The sequence below is a fragment of the Pithys albifrons genome, chromosome 13, assembly GCF_047495875.1.
Source record: "Pithys albifrons albifrons isolate INPA30051 chromosome 13, PitAlb_v1, whole genome shotgun sequence".
Lineage (NCBI taxonomy): Eukaryota > Metazoa > Chordata > Aves > Passeriformes > Thamnophilidae > Pithys > Pithys albifrons.
The window spans coordinates 5,581,242-5,605,102 of record NC_092470.1 but is presented as its reverse complement, the minus strand read 5'-3'; the positions used below and the strand labels follow the sequence as shown (position 1 = coordinate 5,605,102).

General features: G+C 47.1%; 1 protein-coding gene across 7 annotated transcripts in view; it reads left to right on the top strand.

Moving 5' to 3' along the window:
• Positions 1 to 3,306: 3,306 nt before the first annotated feature.
• NEO1 (neogenin 1) overlaps positions 3,307 to 23,861 on the top strand; it is a 173,686-nt gene continuing 153,131 nt past the window's right edge. For all 7 annotated transcript variants that reach the window (XM_071568983.1, XM_071568985.1, XM_071568982.1 and 4 more), the window contains exon 1: positions 3,307 to 3,507. In XM_071568983.1, the coding sequence (XP_071425084.1) occupies positions 3,399 to 3,507 (109 nt within the window). In that variant the 5' untranslated portion in view covers positions 3,307 to 3,398. The remainder of the gene's footprint in view (positions 3,508 to 23,861) is intronic.

Genomic DNA, 23,861 nt, shown 5'->3' with positions numbered 1-23,861 from the left:
CAAGTACTTCACAAACTCTTAATTCATTTTCTCAACACTGGAGTGAGAACTGGTGTTGCCCTTATTTTACAGATGAGGAACTCTGGTGTACAGACGGAATAATAAAAAAATATCTTTTCATTTTAGAGATCCAATTAGAAATACTCAGTGGCCTGATTTTGTCAGAAAATAGGACATGGTGAAGTATCCAATTGAGTCACAAGCTGAATACATTCTCAGATATTGCAGATTTATCTGCAAGTGCTCTTCACTTCTGTAGATCAGGCTTTAAAATGTCAGCCCAGGCATCTGGTTTAAGGACTGTGCTTTGCATCCTGGAGGATTCCCAGAGCTGAAGCCCTTTCCTGGAGCATCAGTCACCACCCCCACCCACAGTGCTGTACTTGCTCACCCCACAGTTCCTCTCAGTGTGCATAACATACCTACATCTGATTTTTGTAGTAAATTAAGTGGAAGTTGTTGAGGCACTTGCCTGGGTTCCCTGACCTTGGTTCAGTGTCTGAGCCAGGCTTATCCTTCTGCACTGGCTGCCTTGATCCCAGCGTTTGATAACTGGGGAGCGTGTTCCTTTGCAGCCTCACCACTGTTGTTTTAATAAATATGTACTTCTTTTCAGTCTAGAGATAACCTTAGAAAGCCCAGCAATTTAATCCTGTGCTGACGTTGATGCAGCTGGCAGCAATGTGGGAGCATCCCCTGTCTGAGTGGTTGGCACACTCTGCAGCACGGGGGGGGCACGAGGTACGTTCTCAGTGCGTTTCAGATTCCTGGTGCCAACAGTTTCCCATTCCTAAATCCTCTGTCATTCCCATTCCTACATCACTGGGTCTAGTGAATTCCCTCTTCCCGTTGTCCCTGCCGCATCCCACACCCAGCCTCAGGTTCCTCCTCCCTCCCCCTGCTCCAGCTCTCCCTCCTGACCCGTCTGCCCAGCGAGTTCTCCCTCAGACACTGTGGACAGCTCCAGGTGTCCCTGAGCTGCATGTCCTCCTGGCAATTTCCTCCCATTCCCACCCTGATTTTAATTCTTCTCCCAACAGCATGGCTTCCAGACTTTTCCTTATGAGCTTTCCTTTATCCCTTCCTCCAGGCTGACCTGTTTTTCCTCCCCAGAGAACCTGTCTCTCTCCAGAGCCTGCCAACTTACCTGTCCTAGATCCAGTTCCAGTCCCCAGCCCATGTTATTCAAGGAGCTTCCTGCTCCATGTTTCCCAAGAGGACTGGAAGGACAGGTTCCCTGCTCACCATTCCTACCTGCACCTTGGCATGGTCCAGAGCAGCTGGGAACTGGAAGTGCAGGTCCACTGTGAGTCGCAGAGCCCTGGGCTGCAATGAGGATGGAATTGCAGGGGCATGGAAGCTCTGGGAAGCCTCTGCAAAGCACCAGTGGGATTTTCAGGAGGGTTTTCTTGGCAGGGTTTGAGGGAACACCTCTGATAAAGTGATCATTCCAATCTTAAGATTCAAAAATCCCTGACAGAACAAAAGGAGAAATGTTTATAATTTAACCTGAGGTACGAACTTCAGATGCTTAAATTTTGGCACAGTGGTTACTCTGGCCCTATTAAATGCGACTGAGGGCAGGATTTTATGATGGGAATTGCTAACCAGCTTTAATAGCAGTTACTCTACCAGTCCTGCCTTTTAATCACCGCTTCCATTTTCAGGATGAATTACAGCTGGTTGCTGGTAATCCTTGTGGCATATCAGATAGCAGCGTAACTCGGCAAGGGTAAGCTGGAGAAACCCAAACATCCTTCTGAGGAGGTAATTATTCCATTGTGAAAATGCTCCGGGATATTTTTAGTGGCCAACCCCCCTGTTTCCTGACAGAAACATAAAATAATGAAGCGAGTTTCACAAGGAGAAACGCCTCAGACACCTGTGTTAGCTGGTGCTTCGCAGTCACGTCAGCGCCGAGCTGGCTGTGCACATCCAAACCCACACCTGGGCTGGGGGCACGGGGCTGTGCCTGGCAGCAAACCCTGCAAATCCCGCTGGATCAGGGGCGATTTCACGGCAATCCTGAGCCGCCTGCAACAAGGGGGACACCCTCCCTGCACACACTGAGCTTATCCAGGGAAACTTCCCTTAGCAGGAGTCTCACTGCCAGCGTAAAAACCTGCTTTGGGGGGGAACAAGTGATTTAAAACTAGTTTTAAAACATTTTGCAACACGTTTTTGTGGGGATGTACCCACGTTGCACATCCCGCAGTGCCCCAGGGGGCTGGTTATGTCCCGGTTACCTCGAGCCCTGGTCCTACATAATTTATGTCCTGCAAGAGACGATTCAATTAGTCGATAATAAAATGAGCAAGGACAGCGCGTGCGTTGAAAAATATAATTTAGTGGGCAACAAGCTGAGATGGAAAAAAATATAAGGGTGCGCTCCATGTGATTAATGAAGGAGGGATGTGTATTTATAGCTGTGACTGTCCTTTGTAAGGAGAGGGATCCGGCGGCGGGGCTGGGACCGGCTGGAAGCGGCGCGGCATTCCAATGATTTAGATTTGAAAGGCAAATGCTGTATGAAACTAATTACCCCCCGGAGAATGAAAATGCATTTCATTTGCTTTTTCGGAGAATGTTTGGCCTTTTATTCACATTTATTTATGCTCGAAACACACGTTTATTAGGAGGGGCGACAACAACCGGAGGAGCGGAGTTCCACCCCCAGAAAACAAGTTTCCACAAGTTGTTTTTACACATTTAGCGTGATTTCGGGTCTCTCGGTCGCAGCGGATTGCCCTTCCCAGCAGCAGCACGCGGCGTGAGGAGTTCTCCATCCCGCACGCTCCGGCGGCGCTCCGCGGGCGTACCCGGCTCGGTGCCGCGCCGTGAAGCACACGCGGGTCCCGGGGAGCGGAACACCCCGATCTGTGGCGCTCAATCCCGGGAGGTGCCGGCACGGAGCGACCGGAGGGCCCTGAGGGGGCGGCGGAGCCCTGAGGGGAGGGCGCGGCCCCGCCCCCGTGCGCGCGCAGGCGCGGTGGCGCGCGGGGAGGGGCGGGCGCGCGCACACCTGGCGCGGGGGGCTGTGTGTGAGGGGGGAGCGCGCGCGCATGCGCGTGTGCGGGCGGGGCGCGGGGCGGGCGGGAGGCGGCGCGCGCGCCCCGCGGGGCTCGTGGGAGGGAACGGGGAGGAGGGAACAGGGAACGGGGAGGGAGCGGCGGAGCCCGGCCCGCGATGGAGTGAGGGGCGGGCGGACACACGGACGGACGGAGCGAGCGAGGGGCAGACAGACGGACAGAGCGCGGCGCCGCCGCTCTCCCGCCGCCCTCCCTCCCGCCCCGGCGGGGCTGAACGGATCCCATCCCATCCCGGCCGGCAGCGCAGGGAGGCGGCAGCAGCCCCCGGGGGAGGGGCCGGCGCGGCCGCCGGGCGCGGGCAGCGGAGCGATGGCGGCGCGGAGAGCCCGGCGGCTGCTGCTCGGCTCGCTCTGCATCGCGCTGGTGCTGCTGCAGCCCGTGCCCGCCGCGCGGAGCGGCCCCCGGAGCGCGCCCACGGGTAAGGCGGGGGACGGGGGGGACGGGGGGCGAGCGGGACCCGCGCCGAGCCCGCGCCGAGCCCGCACCGGCGGGGACACTGCCGAGCCCCCCGCCGGCCCGGCACCTGGCTGAGCACACCGAGCCCCGAGCCCGGCGCTGGGCGCTGTGCCCTGCCCGCACCCCGGCCGGGGCTCCGCGCTCGCCCCGCGGCTGCCGCACTGCCCGGCCCGTCCTGGCCCCGGCCCGGCAGCGGCGCTGGCCCCGGCGGGCTCGGCACCGGCAACCTGTGGGCACCGCGAACTTGCCCCGGAGCTGCCGCAGTAGCTCAGAAAGGAGCGGTCTGGCAGCGCCGCCGCCGCCGCGCTCACACCTTTTGCCATTGTTACCTTTAATGATCCGTGATTGAATCCTGGCTCTGTGCAGGCTACGGGAGGCGCAGCCTGGCCCAGGTGAGGCAGAGGAGGCTTTCTCAAAAGCCCCTACATGAGACCATTAATACCGCAAAAGCCTCCCTGGCTTTACAGCGATGTTATCTGCTCGTTTGGCCAAATGCTGGCTTTGAAAAGTAACTTCTTTTTTCCTCCTTTCCAGCAATAAGCTCCAAAAGAAGCTTGAAAGAAAATCTGTGCTTGAATGCTGGGCTTTTTCTTTTTAAAAATTCCCCTGTAGATTGGTTGACTCTTGGTATTTTAAGAGAAAGCTCTGTGCAAGTGGAATTTGGGAAAAACTGCTCGTCAAATGAGTGATTTTTAGCAACTTGGGGAAGAGAGAATGGTTAAAGTCTCATATTAAATGGTGTAATTGTTCTGTTTCAAATCACGTTAGGCACTGATGTCTGTGGTAGTTCTCATCTTGGACTCCACTGATGGAACCATGTGTGCTGACTCCTGTTGCCAGGGAATATATTTATTTATTCTCTTACACACTGTAAGCTTTGCAGATTCCAGGCCTGAAGCAGTTTTTTTTTGCTTTGAAAAATATTGCAGTAGGATTTGAACAGAGCATGTGTAGCAGATAAGTTACTTTCTGGTGTTTAAAATGTTTCCATGTGAAGATTGTTATCCCGTATTTCCGCTCTCCTGGCAGCTCGCTGGTGTTACGGCTGTCTTGGTTGTTGTTGGCTAGTTTAAAACAACGCTTTGTGGTTTGAGGAAATCAAATTGGTAGGTGAAGTTCTGCCTGTTGGAGCCAAATCTGTGAATTAAATCTGCCAAGGAGGAGGAGCAATGTGCTGAAACAATATGGAATAAAACCTTCACTGGAGCAGGAATTTAGAAGTATTGTGGGAATCTTGGAAGCTGTGGTGAACTCCTCTTCTCTCTGTCCTGTGGAAGGTGCCTTTGTGCTGTGTCCATGGGTGCTGTCCCATGGGATCCCCGGGAAGGACCAGGAGCTGGGCTTTCCCTGCCTGAAGGTGTTTGTACCTGGTCCTTAAAGGCAGGGAGAGGCTCTCTTGATTCTCTGTCTCAATGAAGATAAGATACTTCATATGTAGTGGATGGACTTCATCTTAATTCACACTATTTCCCACCTGATGGCTGCTGGTTTTACTTAAGTAGAGGATGTTCCACAGACTTTTGTGTTGGGGCAGAGACACTTTTAAGTGTCTCCCTGTTGTAAGAGGGACTCGGGCACAGATGTTTGTTACATGACAGTGCTCCCCTTGGTGTTTTAGCTGTGAGGGTGACAGTGCCATGTCTTCCATCCCATGCTCTGGGGGAAGCCTCATCTCTCTGGGATGCTGGAAGAGCCTCCTTCAGCTGGTGCTGAGGGCTGGAGAGGCAGAGGAGCCCTGGGTTTGTAGGTCAAACCTACTCAGCTCTGCTTGTCAGGAGTGAAGTGCTGTTTGCTGTGTCCAGAGCAGGGGGTTTTAATGCAAAAACCCCCCCTGTGCTGGCCTTTTGGTGGGGATAAAAATGCCATAGATGAGCAGAAAGTTGCAGATTTGGAAGCCCATATTCTTTGTATTGGGCTGTGTGTGTTGGAGGGACATTTGATCCCATCTATAAATAGCTGGTCATTGCTCTCTGAAGAAGAAAAGAGTGCAGCTGAATTATTTTAGGAAAAAAAGCTGTATAACTTCATTTATTGGTGTATCTGCAAACAATAGTGTGTTTCCAGTCTAGTTGGTTGATTTTCAGGTAAGGTGAGATTAGATACTGAATTTAGAGTTAGGACAATGTTTCACTTAGCTAAGAGAATAAAACAAAAAAAAATCTGGAAGAAGCTTTAAATTAAGCTGAATCTCACCTCTTTTAACTGTTTGTTACAGTTGAGATTAACATAAAAACTTGATTCTATACAGGATTGCATTATTGGGAATAAAAATGAAGTTGGTGTCACTTAATTTTCAATGGGAAAGCTGTGATAGCCTGTGTACACCATTAAGATTGCAAATGAGATTATTCAGAAGCAGGAAATTTGTTCTGTCTCTCCCTGGTATTCTCAGAGTCCTCAGAGTCGATATGTATTTTGTTGTTAGAGGATAAACTGCTGGTTTGGGAAGTCCCAGTGAATGGAATTAGTAATTGGTGGGGCTGGAGCTGCAGGAGGTGCCCAGAACCCAAAGGGTCCGTATGTGGCGTGTTGGGAACCACTCCCAGGTGCTGCTGCCAGGGATGCTCCTCCCGAGGAGCTGAGGATGGGAACACAGATCCTTGGGGGTCCTTGGAAACAGAAGGTCATCATTTGTTTCTGTGTCGTGTGTGCTGCTTGATTTTTCTAATTATATCGCTGGTTAAAAATAGAGCAGAAATATTCAGGTCTTGGTTGTGTCCCAAGTCAGTAGAGCACGAGTCTCTCTGCTTGATATTCCCATTCCATATGGACGAGTTGCATGGATCTTACACTGCATGTTCATTAGTCACCCATGGAAATGACTTGACTGGCTTCTGGAGCTTTCCTAATAAACTAACGCTTGGGTTTGGGACTGCCAGGTGTGTGTACACACCTGTGCCCAATGTTTACCACGGGGAAAAGCAGCAAACAAAAGGTGTCATTGAAAAAAAACCATCCCTTGGCTCAGTTACCTCCTGCAAACTCATCAATTTAAGTAAGGAAGTCACATATGGGAGATATTTCCTTATATAAAGAAGAGTATTTGGTTGTTCCTGATGATAAAATGCCCTCGTGATTTACATAAATTAACCCTCAAGCAAAGCCTTTCAGAGAAGTCTGAAGACTCTGCAGGCACCAAACTGGGGTTTGCTGCCTGGCCAAGATGAGGAGGGTGATAAGTGTGTGGAAATGGAGGGGGAGTTTAGGAAAACAGCACCAAGAGTGATATAAAATGTTTCTTAACCTTTGCTTTCAAGCTAGAAAAACATTTAACTTGGGCAACATCAGTCTGTGTGTTAAAAGTCTGGGGTTAAAAGTGAATTTTTGTACCATCACCAGTTTCATGGGGATGATTTGGTGTGTAAAATGTTGCCAGTGTGTTTGTAGCCAACTTTTCTAAACGTGCAGTGGTTTTATTGATGCAGGATGTCTAAAGTTTCACTTTGCATTGCCTGTGAGGGTGTGTAAGTGGAGTTGTTGCTAATAACTAATTAGTGCTGGTTTCCCAGAAGGAATCTGTGCTACTGTTGGGTTGTCAGGGAGTGCAAAGGAAACAGTCCCAGACACCCAGGATTGGATTGTCCTGCCAAAATACACCTCTGTGCATTCTGTATTTCAATATCATGCCTGAGGCCATTGAGTTTAAAAATGGCAAAATTGTTCTTAATAGAGAAAATTCCTCAGCACTGTGGAAACAACAGTCATATTTTACTGATTGAGTGCTATTGATTTCAGCCTCCAGTGAAATTGCCAAGATGAAAGTGGTAATCCTGATTAATTCCATCTAAACAGATAAGCAGGATCTGTATGTGTATAGTTACAGGGTTCTCTAGAAACTGGAACCCTGCTTTGTATGGTGCTTTAATTTCCAGGTTTTTTCACCATTTTCATTCATGCTGAAGAGGATCTTAATTTTACAAAATAAGCAGAATGTCAGTTGATGATCTATCCTTTTTGCATCAGTTAAAACAGTTTTGCTTTTTCTTGCTAAAGCTGCTCTTCCCAAGGGCAGGGAAGGAACTGGCAGGGAAGGAACTGGCAGTTTTCTGCTGCTGAAGTTTCTTGGGATTTTGGTATGTCCCTGCAGTGTGTAACAACCAGGAGATGTTTGAGTTGTGTAGAAAATGAAGAGGTTTAAAGTTTAATTTTAATGAAAACCATTTAATGTCCTGTTCACAGTCTGCTCAGGTAGCAAATTACTAGAAAGGAAAAGGAATTTTCTTTCTTTACACTGACTAAACAATCACTCCACTCTTTGTTTCTGGATATGTTGGAATTGGACACTAGCTGGAAAAAACACAACCAGCTCCCTAAAGGTGCTGATCAGGAGGGTCTGTCCACCTCGGGAACTCACTGGGCTCCAAGTGCACAAACTTAGGGAATTTTTTATGGTGTTCACTGATTTTCACTTGCAGTCTCTTGTGACATGACCAGCCTGATTGTGGCGTTTTGGGGATGGAATGGACTGGTCATCTCTGGTGTGACAGCATTTTATTCCTCCTGTTCCTCTTGTGTTCATAGTTATTCAGTAGGAAATTTTGCCTTGAGTGAGGCTGATCTGGAAACAGTGAATTGTACACTAGAGAGAGCTTTTTCCCCTCCAAACATATTGTTGTGCACAGATTAGCAGTGAATTTTCTGCAGCTGGTTTGGTGCTGGTACCACTGAAGACATTCAGTTATTCTGCTCAGCCTGAATTTCACTTTTTAGTCAATTGATCTCCTTTTTCTTAGAGCATTGCAGAGGTGTTGGCTCATATGGCTGGTTTTGGATAGCAGGGATTTTGCTGATTCAGGGGTTTTGGGTCTCATTGAAGCACAGCCATTTGATGATAATTTTGGTATCCTCTAGTAATAAAGTTTTGTCCAGAGATCTTTTAAAAGAGGAAAAACCATTCTGTGATTAAATTACCCACTAATTCATCTGTCTGTTCAAAGAATTGAATGTACTGCTGTCCCTTGTAGTTGCTAGGTAAGATTTTAATTAAGTTACTCATACAGGAGGGAATCATACTGTGTTTTATTATGTTTTATTTTACTATTGCCTTAAAAAGCCATGTTTTTGTAATTCTGCCCACTGATCCCCAAAATTTCACTCTCCTTGTTTTCTGGTCACCTGTGCCTTTTACATCCTTTGGGTTTCAGAGCTTCATCAGTAGAGCAGTTGGACTTTATCACCTGTTTATGTTTTTTAAACTTTGGCATGGGAGGATGGATGACTTCTGAGGGTTTTAAACTCTACCTCACATATGTGGACTCTTAATATATTTTATCTTGTTTTTATCTGATGTCTGTCTTGGATGTCTCGAAGCTGTCACGTTTTGTGACACTGGGTCAGAGTGTGTGTCAGTACCCAGCACAGTTCTCTGCTGTTGTTGTTATTATACTTTGATAAATTTACCTTGTTTGATGTGTTTTTAACTCCTGACATGTGCCCAGTGTTGCTGCTGCCCCCGAGGTGAGCAGAGCAGTGCCCTGCTGGGTGTGGGGCATTCAGGACTCGGGGTTGTGCCAGCGTGGGCTTCACTGGTGTTTCTTGCCTGTTAATGTGCTGAAGTTGGACTTGATCTGGCTCTGAAGAGATATTGTGCTTTTCTACAGCCTCCATTTATTTCCTGTTCTGTGTGCAGCTTCCAGCCAGTATTTAATGAGTGCTTTTCTAGAGAGGTTTTGCTTTGTTTTGTGTGTTCTTTTGCATATTTTGAGCCATGGTGAATCTGAGTTTGTCTTCATGTTTATATGACACTCTGAATACATAAATGTTTTCCTGTATTTTAAATTACAGATATTTATAGCAGCACTTCTCACTATGTTGTGTTGGAAGTAAAAGCCATAGCTCTGATTGTGTTGGTCCCACTGACTCCTCTTTTATCTTCCTTTTGGCAGAGCCACCTTTGTGTTCCTGCCATCACTAACAGACTTGAGCACTTGGAGAAACTTCCAGGTTTTTAATCCTCGAGTTTCCAGTGTTGTGGTTCCACAGCTTGTTTCCAGTTGGGCTGAGATGGAGTCAAGTCCTGTATAAGCTTCATCTTTCTCAGTTTTCCTCTGTAGTTAATGAGCCTGAACGTCTCTTCTTAACACAGCTCTGTGGTTCGTGTGTTGAAACCTTATAATGTAACTGTAGTGAGGAAGGGAGAGCCACAAATTCCTCCTCCTAAAAGTAGAACAGGCTGCTAAAAGTCAGATAAGTCATGAGACCTGCAGTGACTTTTAAAATCTCTTCAGTGAGTACTGAGAAGTGGAGCACAGCTTGTCCTCAGTTTTAAGAGGTTACTGTCCCACTGCTTAAAAGAAATAATCAAATAATCACAGAATCACAGAGGCTGGAAAAGCCCCCCAAGATACCAGAGGTGTCCCAAGAATTCCCCAGCACTGCCCAGGCCATCACTAGCCCTGCTCCCCAATGCCACATCCACGTGTCTTGCAAATAATTGAATAATTGTCTGACATCGATGGCTGTTGCTGTGTTGTAGTAGCAGAGAGGAGAGCTGAGTGTTAACAAGGAGATGAAATATTTCCAAAAGCAATTCATAAAGCCAAATGTTCCTGTTGGAAAACAGGCAAGGGAGGAATTAGAAAAGAACTGGAAATCAAGCAAGCTGCATCCAGAAATGGTTTTGCTGTGGCAGGACACCTGAGCAGTTCCAGGACGCTCCAGTGCCGCTGGAATTGGCGTTTAACGGGGTTGGGCTCTCAGTGCTCCCTGTGCAGGAAATGCAGGTGTTTCACTGTCCATTTGTGCATCTTTTATTAGAAATGGGCTTGGGCAGACAGGAGGCACAGCTGAGATGAAGTCGTAGCCAAATGTTAATCTGTTTTGGTGTTCAGTGTTCCAAGCTGGCAGTGCCCTGCAAGGAGGGGGCCCTGTGTCCCGTGCCCTTCCATGGGCTGTCCTGAGTGTTTGTGGAGGGTTGGGTCGGTTCCTGCTCTGCTGTGCTCCTGCATCAGTCCTTGTACTGGCAGAAGGGAGAGGGTGACATGAGCACAGGGATATGGCTTAAAATATGAGTGTGAAAAGCTCTGTGAGCAAAATATTCTGTGTGTCTCACGTCACCATTTCAGTATTTAATGTTATATATGACACCATATAGATTCCAGATCTACAGACTGAACCTTGTCAGAAAGTGAACATCGTTGTTTTGCAATGAATTTGCTAATAAAATGTTTCATAAAAGTTTATCTTCAGATTGGTAATGAATTCTCAATTCAGCTTTAATTACTGTTTTGGTTTGTTACTTTTTTCCCACGCTGGAATCTCATTTGTTTGTCTGGTTCTGAAGTGGGAATAAAGCTACAGGTTTCATCTTAAAATACTTACCCTTGAGGAAAGAAATGCAAAACTGCCCACCAGGTTACAGTTCCAGAGGAGGACAGAGGTCTGGCAGGGCACTGGATGTGCTTGCTGCTCATTGCTGAAGTCCAGGGGGAACCTCCACTGATGATGATTGCCTTGCTTGGAGTGTCATTTCTAGCAGCTGGATTGTAGCTTTTTGGAGCCAGGACTTGCAAAATCATCCCTGTAGCAGTAATGACATCCTGTAAGGATAACACCGAATGGAAACGTGGTTGGGAGCATAAGAAAACTGAGAGATGTGACAGTGTGGTAGTGAAGGGATGTGGGAAGCACCTTTGGCAGCCAAAGCAACCCCAGTGTGAGGACCCTGCCAGCCAAATTGAATGGCTCAGGGTGACATTGCTCAGTTTCTCTCAGGAAAAAATTAATGTTGAAATGAAGTGTAAGGGATGTTCCCAGCCTGGGAGGCTGGCAGGGAGGTGAGGGGTGCTCAGGGTGTGGAGCTCAGTAGCCAGGTGGGGATTGGTCTCTTCTCTCAGGCAACCAACAGTAGGACAAGGGGACATGGGCTTAAGCTCTACCAGGGGAGGTTTAGGTTGGATATCAGGAAGAAATTCTTTGCAGAGAGAGTGCTCAGGCATTGGAATGGGCTGCCCAGAGAGGGGGTGGATTCCCCATCCCTGGAGGTTTTTCAACTGAGATTGGCCGTGGCACTGAGTGCCATGATCTGGTAAAGGGACTGGAGTTGGACCAAGGGTTGGACTTGATGATCTCAGAGGTCTTTTCCAACCCAATCCATTCTATGATTCTGTGATTCCTGCACTGTGTATTCTTGTGATTCTGCACAGCAGTTCAAGGGGAGAGTGTTTGAAAGGGCTTTGTTACTCCTTTTGTGCTTGGGGAGAGAATAGTAATAGGTAGGAATCATTAGGCTGCTGGACCCACCTGCAGCAGGCACAGGAAGGGCACAGTGCCCTGTACCTGTGTGGGTGCTGACACAGGGACAGTCCCCAGGGATCCCATCTGAAATCACAACAAGTTTTCCTGACTTGTTTGCAACAGCACATTTTATGGGACACATTTCATTAGGATTAAGGGCTATTAGAGAGTGCACCACAAATCTGGGGTGGGACAGCCCTCCCTCCTCATTTTCCCAGGTTGCTTCCTTTTCTAGAATCTGACGTGACTTGTCTTCTGTTTGAAGTGTAAAATAGCTTATTTATCCAAATCTTCACATGTACTTGTTTGTCTATACCTAGTTCAGGTCTTCAGAGCCTTAATTTTAGGTTTTGCAGTTGTTCTTTTGTTGCTATGGATTCTTTTGGCTTCTCTCCTTATTTGAAGTTATGGTAGTTTTGGAAAAATAATCTGGATACTGTGAGGTCAGAGGTGGCTTAGGTGGCTGCAGTGGTTTGGTGACCATTTGTGCTGTGGTTTTATGTAACTTTTTCAAGAAGTGGGTGGAAGAAAACCCACACAAACCATAGCTACAGAAAATGGAGTGTCCAGTTGGAACTGTGGAGGTTTTCCAGCTGTGCCATTGAGTGCAACTCCACATTCTTCTCCTTTCAGTGTGCTGTCTGTGAGCAGAGACACGTGGTATTCCTTGTGGGTGAGGTAAAAACTGTAGGTCTGGTTTGAAGGCTGGAGAAGGGACTGGAGCACAAGTGTTGTGGGGAGAGGCTGAGGGAGCTGGGGGTGTTCAGCCTGGAGAAGAGGAGGCTCAGAGGTGACCTCAGCACTGTCTGGAACTGCCTGAAGGGAAGTTCTGGCCAGGTGGGGGTTGGTCTCTTCTCCCAGGCACTCAGCAATAGGACAAGGGGGCATGATGGGCTCAAGCTCTGCCAGGGGAAATTGAAGTTGGAGAGCAGAAGAAACTTCTTTGCAGAGAGTGCTCAGGCATTGGAATGGGCTGCCCAGAGAGGGGGTGGATTCCCCATCCCTGGAGGTTTTGAAACTGAGCTTGGCCGTGGCACTGAGTGCCATGATCTGGTAAAGGGACTGGAGTTGGACCAAGGGTTGGACTTGATGATCTGGGAGGTCTTTTCCAACCCAATCAATTCTATAATTCTAAGTGAGGCAGAATCTGGAAGGCAACACCACAGCACGTGCATGGACTTTTTTGTATTTCACATCTGAGGCTTCTGGAGGGCACAGGAGTCGATTTCTGAACATGGAGGAAGGAGAACCAGCCTTCAGATACATCCAAAGCAGGATCCAGCACACTCTCCATTCCAGGCAGGGCTGGTTAAAGGCTTTTCCTGGCTCAGCTCGGTTGGAATCTCATGTGCTCATGGAAACAGCATTGACAGCCCCAAATCTGAAGTGCTGGTTTTCTGAAGTATCGTTTTCTCTTTACTGTTGTTGCCAGTTTTTCATTTCCCTGGGGAAACCAGCCTGGGGGGAGAAAGCCAGCAGGGATGGCAGCTGAAAGTGTGTCGTGCTCAGTCTGATCTCCATGTGCAGTTTGGTTTGTCCTGTTTGTTGTTCACTTTGGGACTTGCTGTGGAGGGGCCGGTGGTTCTGACTGTCCCACAGCCTGAGCCTGTGCTTTGGAATTTCATCTTTGCTTTTGCATTCATCCTGCCCACACTTTATCACTTTAGTGCAGCATTTTCAAGCATGTCTTTTGCTCATTTATTAAAATTATAGCGATCTGTAAGCAATAGATTTTTGCCTTTATTTTTGCTCATGTGATGTTAAAAATGTTTTCCCTGAGTTTAGCCTATGCAAGGCTTTCCTGTGTCTGCAGAAGACTTTGAAAGATTGTCAAATGCATCTTTGTTATTACAGATGAATATATGGAACATATTGATTGCTTAAATCTAATTTAGCTCCTGTAATGTGAGTAACTTTATCATTCTTAACTTGTGTGCTGAAGGGCTGTTGGTTGTTGTGTGTGAGTGCTTGAGTGGAGGACAGGGAGTGACAGGGTGCATTAAAAAATTAAAATAATAACTGGCCTTTGTAGATTTTGCCTCACAGCTACTGGTGGTGCCTTGTGGAGTCATTACCAAGTGCAAAGCTGGATTCACTGCCTGTCCTGATTGGGGTTCCCATGGGATGCAGAGCTGCAGGATTGAATTGGTCAACTCAACCTCCAATTACAACACATTTAGGGAACCACCTCTGTTGTGGCATCTCATTTCTTGTAACTCGTGCAGACTTGATGTCAGTTGTGACAAAAGTGGATTGTAGGTTGAGTTCATGATTTGTATCAGTAGCCCAAAGATTCAAAATTAGGTCTTTTTCAAAAAACTTGTGTGACTCGTCACAGAACAAAACCAAGAAATGGTTTTAAGTTACAAAATGCTCTCAAACTGCTCAGACAGATTGAAATGTGTCCTAAGGGGTCAGAAAAAAACATAGGGTTTGGTTTCAGCAAGGGAGACCTGGATGGATGTGCTGTAATTCCCTCTTTCTGGCTGTGTGGTTGTAGCCTGGCATTGCCTGTGACCACAGCCCTTTGGAAAACTGCCATGTCCAGGTCCTGGCATTGCTCGGAGCACCTGAAAGCAGCGATGAGTGGGACCAGTCTGGTCCCTCATGGCCAGGGAGCTGCTCTGGATGTCACTGCAGGGTTTCTTAGAACGTTCTCATTAGTGGTTTCACAGACAGCATTTCACCTTCTCCCAGGGCTTCCAGAGGGGCCCCATTCTCTGCCAGTGAGCAGGAATATCACTGTTGTTGGGAAGCTGTTGCAGCTTCTTAAGTGGAGTTTTGGAATTCTTGTACCAAGAACACCCTTTTCTTCATCACCTGGAGAATTCCTCTTCAGGCAGTTTTCCCAGGGACTGATGGGCTGATGTTGGGTGCTGACCAAAGTGGTATCCCTGTAAAAGCAGAGCCACATGTGACTCCTCCTTTTGCCTTTTATGATAATAATGCTAAGGTCATGGATTCAATCCCCTGTGTGTGCCATTGACTTGAGTTGGACTCGATGATCCTCGTGGGTCCCTTCCAGCTCAGAACAGGCTGTGAAATTTGTGCAGACTTAGAGCAGCTGGAATCAGAACCATCCATGCTCATGCTGCAACTCCTCATGTGCCCTCCCAAGGCTCTAACAGAGCCTTCAGTGGTGGCTGTGTGGGTGTGATTTCATTCTGAGGTGCCATTTCCTAAATGCTTTTAGAATAAAAAACATAATACTTGTTTCCAAGTCTTCCTATGTGGGTGTGGGGGGAAAGGGGGGTGGGAGAAGGGGCTGGAAATGTCTCTGTGGGTGTTGCTGCTCACTATGGATGGGGAGAAAGTGTGAGCTTGAGTAGATTGGTAAAACCAACTTTAAAAAAACCCAAACCTTTTAATTTTTGTATTTGTACCTGACCTGCATTTCAGTCCACCAATAAGCACATACATAACTCAGAACCTGATTAAGATGGTGTAAATATTTGGCAGAAAGCTCATAAATGCTGTCTTTGAGCAGGCTTTTGATGCAGGAAAGGAGCAGCTGGACAAATTTGCATTTACAAATCATTTACCTTAGGAGAAAGCTCAAGTTCATACCTTATCACAAAGGCAGTGCATGTTAATTATTTATTGTGTGCTTTGATGCTGGGGCTCGTGCTTTAATAAACCGTTTGGGGGAGGTGCTGCTGGTCCTCTCAGCTCAGCTCCTCCTCCCTCCCCTCCGGGTAAACCCTCAGAGCCTTCTCAGCGTTTGCCCCCAGAGTCCCCACTAAGTTGGATTTCACAGCTTTCTGATAAAATCAGAAGCATTGCTGTGATATTTGATTGCTTGGGCTTTGTCTTCCCGAAGTCTAATTGTGTTGTCTTTAAAGGTAGAACAGGACCTGATTCAGTTTCTCTCCTTTATGTACGTTTTTGCACTTTCAAACTTTGCTGTGGAGAAAACTATAATAAAAAATGTTTATGGTGGAAGTCTGTTTAGAACTGTTTGTGCCATCTGGCAGCATTTAGCTAACTGTACTTGACTGAAAAACTGAAATTTGGTGGTCTGAACTATCACAGAAAATGTGAACTGCTCTGGTCAATAGGACAGTCACTTTAAGCTTGTGAATTCTTGAGAAAATGTGCTGTTAATTTGGAGATATTTTTGAGCACGACTGTAATGTCATGTAAGATCTTTCTGAAGTTGTTTCCTGATTTTGGGTGCACAAAAATGCAGATTTTTGGACTGTCCCTCTGGAATGTGGCCATAAACTGGTTTGTGGCATCCACAAGCTAAACTTAAAATAGCAATTAGGAAACTGCATGTAAGTCCTGTAGTTAAAAATCCCTGTTGAGTTTTAATCCGAAATTCTCTGTATGAATCTGTTTGTTGGTGGCTTTTGTTTTCAACCTGGAAAAGATCCTGTGTTGCCTTTTGCATGCCCAGTGTCTGTGGGAAGGTGTTTGAGGTGGATAAAGTGCACACAGAGAATGAGACATGGAATTGTTTAGATTGGGAAAGGTCCCCGAGTCTGGTGGTTCCCCAGCACTGCCACTGCTGACCCATGTCCCCAAGTGCCACATCCACCTGTCACCTGTGTCTCTGCAGGGGTGGGGATTCCTCCACTGCCCTGGGCAGCTGTGCTAGGGCTGGCAACCCTTTAAGTGAAGAAATTCTCAATATCCAACCTACACCTCCCCTGGGGAGCGTTGAGGCTGTTTCAGTTTGTCTCCTGGGACAGCTGCTCCCCCCTCCTGTCAGGGGGCTGCAGAGAGCACTAAGGGCCCCCCCCCCGAGCCCCCTTTGCTCCAGCTTTGGGACTGGCTGTACACCAGGAGGCTCTGGGAGGATGGGAAGGGAGGATCCTCCCCCCCAGCCCGGGATTGCGAGGGATCACATGCTCTTTCTGGCTGTCAGCAATTAGCTTTGCAAGTAAACATTGAAAGGATTTTTAAATATGTGAAGAGGAGTATAATTATGAGACTCTTACTACCTTAATGTGGCCTGGAAGCCACACTGGCGTGGAATAATTTCATTTAAATGTATTTACTTGGCAGAGGAGGTGAATCACAATCCAAACCTGAGTGCTGTAGTGAGGGCCCCCTTCCTCAGTCCTGTTTTCTTTGTTAGCGTGGTGCTCCCAGCCTTTCTCAAGTGTTCCTCGTTGTAGGAAAAATATTTTCCCTTCCTTAACGCTTTTTTAAAACCACTTTAACCCTTGACCTCCCTGGTACGAAGTTGCACAGGAGAAGAATAGAGTTGCTGGCTGTGCCTGGGTTGGAAATAGGAAGAGAAGTTTTGCTTTCTAATTTTGGTTGTTCTCGTTGGTGTTTTTTCCCTGGACCGAAGGGGACACTCCCTGCAGTTCTGCCGGAGTGGCAGGGGCTTTGAGGGGGCTTAATTGGAGCGGGGAAGCGGCGCCGTTGGCGCTGGTGGTGAGAGCCGTGGCCGCGCTGTCCGTCCGGGCTGGGCTGGGCTGGCAGCGAGCAGGGCAGAGCCTGACCGGCTCCAATCCCGGCGGGATGTTTGCGCTGCCTCACGGAGCACAGGAATGTCTGAGGCCACCACAGGGGGCTGCGGAGGCTGGTGGGCATCAGTGGAGCAGGACTGAGCCGGGCCAGGCTTCCCTGCCCTGGGAAGAGCAGCCAGAGCCCGGCACAGCATCCTCCCGGGCTGGGCAGGAGGGAGAACACAGGACACAGCATCCTCCCGGGCTGGGCAGGAGGGAGAACACAGGACACAGCATCCTCCCGGGCTGGGCAGGAGGGAGAACACAGGACACAGCATCCTCCCGGGCTGGGCAGGAGGGAGAACACAGGACACAGCATCCTCCCGGGCTGGGCAGGAGGGAGAACACAGGACACAGCATCCTCCCGGGCTGGGCAGGAGGGAGAACACAGGACACAGCATCCTCCCGGGCTGGGCAGGAGGGAGAACACAGGACACAGCATCCTCCCGGGCTGGGCAGGAGGGAGAACACAGGACACAGCATCCTCCCGGGCTGGGCAGGAGGGAGAACACTCGGAGCATCCTCCCGGGCTGGGCAGGAGGGAGAACACACACTTGTGGTGCAGGAGGAGATGAGGATCGATTTTTTCTGCAGCTTTATTTGCCTCCCTGTAACTCTGGGCATGAAGGACCAGGTTACACGTTTCACCTGGAGCGACTCCTGCCCTGTGGTGCCTCTCCAGTACCAGCCTTGGGTATTGAGGGGGAGGATCAAAATCGTAAGTTTTTAGTGGTGATAAATTCTAGAAGGATTAAGAACTCAAACTGCTGGTTCCAATGGGATGCCTGTCAAAGACAAAGCTTCCCCAGTTCATAGCAGCAGTTTGGCTGGGTTATGGTTTGTAATGCACGCCTGCACTGGAAATATTTTCACGGGGAAAAGCTACTTTGTAGATTTATGCAGAGAAATAAATCCTGATTTTTTACATCTTGGCAGGAAAAATAGGTCTACTATGAGAGCAAAGTGAGTTTTGTTAACCCAGAGTCAAATGCAGAAAAGCCTTGAAGATGTAAATATGTTCCAATTATATTTCCATCAACACAATTGATTTCACACATGGCTTATATAAAAAAAGTAAATTTTTTATGTTTCTGAGGCTAAAGTTGTGATATTATTCTGAAGCCTTACAAAGCACTGGGCTATGCCCAAGTCACAAGGAAACGCAGCTGAGTGTTCTGGATATTGTTTGTCCAGCCCTGACTCAGTGTGGCAGTTCTTTGATGTAGCCTTTGCTTGAAAAGTGTTCTGAATCTCACTGATGTTTATGATGATGCCAATATTAAGTCCATTCTTTCTGTGAGCACTGAGCAGCTAATCAATATAAAGATTTTTATTTTTTTGGTAGCAAAATTGGATTTTAATACTACTTGCCTGTCTCTGTCTTTCCTGGGTTCTTGGGATCTTATTTTGAGAAACAGGTAGAAAAGTGTCTTCTCCGTGGGTATTAATTTTGTGGCGTGGTATGGATCTGACAGAGGAATCAAGCTCATTAAATGTGTAGTCATGGCAAGAATTTTTCATGTGGGCTAAACAATATGGTTTGTAATATATTAAAGCAGAGAGGTTTAATATATTAATATATTAAAGCAGAGCTGCCTTGTGCCTGGAGAGCTCCACAGAAAACACGGTAATTACGTTCACTAATTCAGAAGAAAACAATCTGTGAGTTTGACTCAACAGCTTGTCAGACACAGTTGTCACAAAAATACCAAAATCCTTGTTGTGGTGAATTTACTAGAGACTTCCAGTGGCCATCCAAGAGTCTCCATGGCATGAGAACTTCAGGGGACTTTTTTTTTTTTAAACTTGGTTGTAATCATGCCAAGGTCATGGGTTCAATCCCCTGTGTGGGCCATTGACTGAAGAGTTGGACTCGATGATCCTTGTGGGTCCCTTCCAGCTCAGAATAGTCTGGGATTTTGTGTTTGTAGATCCCTGCCCATTTGGCTGCTGTGCACTCCAAGGAATTCTGCAGAGATGGAGCTGCAGCAGCAGTTGGTCACTGTCCTCTCCAGGAGCTGCTCTGCTCTTTCCATGCTGTTTGTTTTGAGAAGAACTAAAAATTAGAATAAAACGTGTCGGGTCTTTTCATAACAGTTTTGTATGGAGATAAATCTACTTGGCTTGTTACTTTGACAAGTGAATTTTATTGTGCTGTGTTGTTGCACTGTTGTTTTGTGCAGATCACACCATTCTTATGCATATAGTCTGGTCACAGAACAGTTTATTCATCACTAAAATTGTTCTGCAAAGTGCGGAGCTACCGGCAATTGTCACTTCCCCGAGTCTTTCTGAATGGCTTGAAATCACTCTGAACTCTTGAACTGTCTTTTCTCCTTCCTTGGAATATTAACTTGATCACTTGAGAAACGGGCACAGTTTGTGTGCAGAGAATACACAATATTTCTTCCTTTCAATCTCCCCCTTTTGCTTTCCGTGGAAGTCAAAATATGGAATTCCAAGAGCTGGGTGTTCTCACGTGACCGTGGGGTGTAAGGTGACCTCCTTGGCTCTGCTCCCAGGCCAGGAATGTATCGTTTCTTTGAGTTAGACTTTGAAACAGGTATTACTTTACAATTTAATTGGCTGCATACATCTCGAAAAGGATATAAACCAGTGGGTTTTTCCACTGTGGAGACATAAAGGCTTGTTTCACAGGAGAGAAGGCATAAACAAGCTGGTACAAGGAGCCCTGTATGAACTGAGCTATACTCTGTACTTCAGGGGAGAAAAAAAATGGGATTTTTTTTTGCCTTGTGGGTTTTGGCAGCGTCAAACAAAACAGTCAGTGTTCTCTTAGTAAAACTAAAGAATTCTTTTACATCTTGAAAACATATTTAAAGGCCCCCCATGTCTTTGTGAGTCGCTGCAAATGTTGTTGAGCCTTAATTTTGCTGGAGGTTCTTCCTTGGTGTGGTTATTGGGGTGTGCTGGGGACAGTTTCAGAGCTGGGGCAGCAACCAGCTGCTTGGAAAGCAAAGGCCACTGCCAATTAGAGAAAATCAAAAAGAAATTCTGAATGTTTTGAGGAGTAAACCCTTTGTTTTGCAGGTTTTCTCCTTTTTTTAAAAAAAAATAACTGAAAGTGATCTAATTAGTGTCTGGATCTGGATCCAAAAGGCTTTTGCTGACCTACATTCAGCCCCTTTCATCAGCTCCTGTGTGCTGGAGATCTGGGTACCAGTTATTTAGCAGGAAGGAGCCAGACGTGGCGAGGAGGGAGGATAAGCCTCTTAGTTCTTTGAATCTTGTTTTGCTAGTTGTTTGTTCATTCCTGACTTCAATATTTGTGGCTTATCTTCCATTTTAATCTGCCTTTACTGTTTTGACCCTTCCTTCTTTGTAATCTGTGGCTTTTAATGTCTAAAAGGTCCTAAATATTTGATCAAAATAAGACCTAATTCTCCTTCTGAAGGAATAAATCACTTTAAAAGTGGCAGAAAGAGAAACCATATGCAGGGAAAATGTAGTTTGAGGGGAAAGATAGAGCTTGCAAGCAAACCCAATCAATTACTGTGGCCTGGCACTAATGTTCCCTTTGCTCCCTGCTCAGCCACTTCCAGGCTGCTGGGGTGGTTCCCATTAATCTCTCAACGTTGAGAGCTCTGGGCACAGGCTTGGGCATGAGAATGTTTTGTTCCTAGAATCATAGAATGGATTGGGTTGGAAAAGACCTCCGAGATCATCAAGTCCAACCCTTGGTCCAACTCCAGTCCCTTTACCAGATCATGGCACTCAGTGCCACGGCCAATCTCAGTTGAAAAACCTCCAGGGATGGGGAATCCACCCCCTCTCTGGGCAGCCCATTCCAATGCCTGAGCACTCTCTCTGCAAAGAAGTTTTTCTGCTCTCCACCTTCAATTTGCCCTGGCAGAGCTTGAGCCCATCGTGCCCCCTTGTCCTATTGCTGAGTGCCTGGGAGAAGAGACCAACCCCCACCTGGCCAGAACTTCCCTTCAGGGAGTTTCCTACCTGTGGGTATGGAGAGCAGGGCACTGGGTTGGTGTCTCTGCTGGCTCAGAACTGCAGGTAGGGTGTTGGGATCACAGATCTCCTTCCCAAGGCTCCAGCAGAGCCTTTCTGCTGCCCACACTTACAGCACATTGCCTGGTGGGAAGAGCCCAAGGTGACTTGGGAAGAGAGGAAGGACATCCTTGCTCCTGCCAACTCCTGGAGTCTGGGAAGGAGCAGCCTCCATCCTGGGGCAGGTTAAAGTGATCAACACCCACGGGTTTGGGTGACATTACAGCAAAATAGCTTATAGTTATTTGCTGAAAGACTTGGTGATGATGGTCTCTTCTCCCAGGCACTCAGCAACAGGACAAGGGGGCACAATGGGCTCAAGCTCTGCCAGGGGAAATTGGAGAGCAGAAAAAACTTCTTTGCAGAGAGAGTGCTCAGGCATTGGAATGGGCTGCCCAGAGAGGGGGTGGATTCCCCATCCCTGGAGGGTTTTCAACTGAGCTTGTCCGTGGCACTGAGTGCCATGATCTGGTAAAGGGACTGGAGTTGGCCCAAGGGTTGGACTTGATGATCTTGGAGGTCTTTTCCAACCCAATCCATTCTATGATGTTCATCCCTTATGATTTTGGTTACCTAAAGCAAGTTGTAAAAACATTATTAGAAGTTATCACTGTTCACCATCCATACAAATCTGAGATCTCACTTTCAAGCAATTCCTGACCCATGAGCTCCTGTAAATTTTGTTTAATATTATCTGAATATTTTCTGGCCAAGTGGTTAAAATATTATTTAAACACAGAGTATCATTTATAGCTGATTTTTTAAAAAAAATCTAAATATTTAAAGTTTTGCCTGCTTTAAAATCAACATTTCTATTAATGCATAACTAAATATTCTGGCAGTACAAGCCTGACATTTAAAAGAAATTCATACAAGCAGGAGGGGGAAGTCACTGGATAAGCACTGGAAGCAGAGTTTAAGTAGTCAGCTGCATTCTGACAGACAAGAGGCTTGTGCTGCTGCCAGGAGAGTGCAGGAGATACTTCACAGAACCTTAAAATATTCATAAGGAACAGGCAAATGGGGTAACTGTGAGTTCTGCTGCAGTCTGAGAGTGGAGATGCAGATCACAGCACCCCCTGATCAAAGCTCTGCAGCTCCAGCCAGAGGCAGAGGCTTTTGTTCAGCACAACAGGGGGAAACTGGGAGAAAGGAGCATTTAGTGTGTGTTGTTTAAAAAAGAATCAAACAACAGCCAAACAACTTTTCCCTGTGTTGGCAGCATTGAAGATTGTTCTCTAGAAAAGCAGCTTGATGCTCATATTAAGTAATTTTCTCTCATAAATATTTCTTTCTCGTGTAATAACATTATGTGAAAAGTAATACAGATGGGTTTGAAGCAGTCTGATTGCCTGATGAGGTACATAAAATATCTGTCTTGCTCCAGAAATTAAGGTTTGGTGATTACAGAGTATCATCTGGAAAATTATCAGCCTGGCTTTAGGGGGGAAGGTAGATGATTATTATAATAAAATTATTATTTTTAGAACAAGCAGGGGATGGGATTACACAAGAAAATGACATTTTCTTGTTTTTGGAATAATAGGATTAACAGATTGATCCAAATAGATCAGTTCTTTAGTCTAAGCACTGAATGGCCACCCCCCGTGAAATCCTGACAGGTTTGGAGCCTGGAGCATCAGGTTAAATGTGCCATGGAAGAAATCCTTCCCCCCAGACTTTTGTGGTGGTTTCCTCCATATTCCATTCCTTCTTTTGGACTTGCTCTTCCATTGATGATCAGAGATCCTGCTGCTTGTGGATTAATTATAAAAAGCATTTATTTATTATAAAAACCTGATCAGTTCCTTCTTGTTCTCCTGCTTGGGGTGAGAGGTTTGGCCAGAAGAAAAACCCATTGTTAGGGAGCCAGAACCAGGTCTGTGTGTGCTGCAGGAATGTGCTTTTAATATTCTTGGACAACTTGTCTCTCCACAAGAATTGTTGGTGTTGGAGCCGCAAAGACTGAATCAACTTCCTGAGGGGAAGCAATTGTAAAATATCCAGGAAGTTGTTGGGAAATGGGAACTTCTGCTCCTTTGTGCTCGCTCTGAAGGGCTTAGACTTCAGCAGCGCTCCAGAGAGCTTGGAAAATGGAGCTGTTCCTCAGTCAGGGAGGGTTTCTGGATGGACTGGATGTCAGAAATGGGACCTCAGAGTTCAGACTCTTATCATAGAATGGACTGGGTTGGAAAAGACCTCCGAGATCAAGTCCAACCCTTGGTCCAACTCCAGTCCCTTTACCAGATCATGGCACTCAGTGCCACGGCCAAGCTCAGCTGAAAACCCTCCAGGGATGGGGAATCCACCCCCTCTCTGGGCAGGCCATTCCAATGCCTGAGCACTCTCTCTGGAAAGAAGTTTTTTCTGCTCTCCACCTTCAATTTCCCCTGGCAGAGCTTGTGCCCCCTTGTCCTCTTGCTGAGTGCCTGGGAGAAGATGAACATGTTGGTGACTGTGCTGGGAGATGCAGCCCATGGCAGAGCTCTGTGGTGTGCAGGGCTCTGCCCTGGGGGGACAGGGCTCTGAGTGTCACTGTGCTCCTTGTGGGCCCAGTTTGGGGTTTGCTTGGCAACCTCACTGTGCTTCTGTCTGT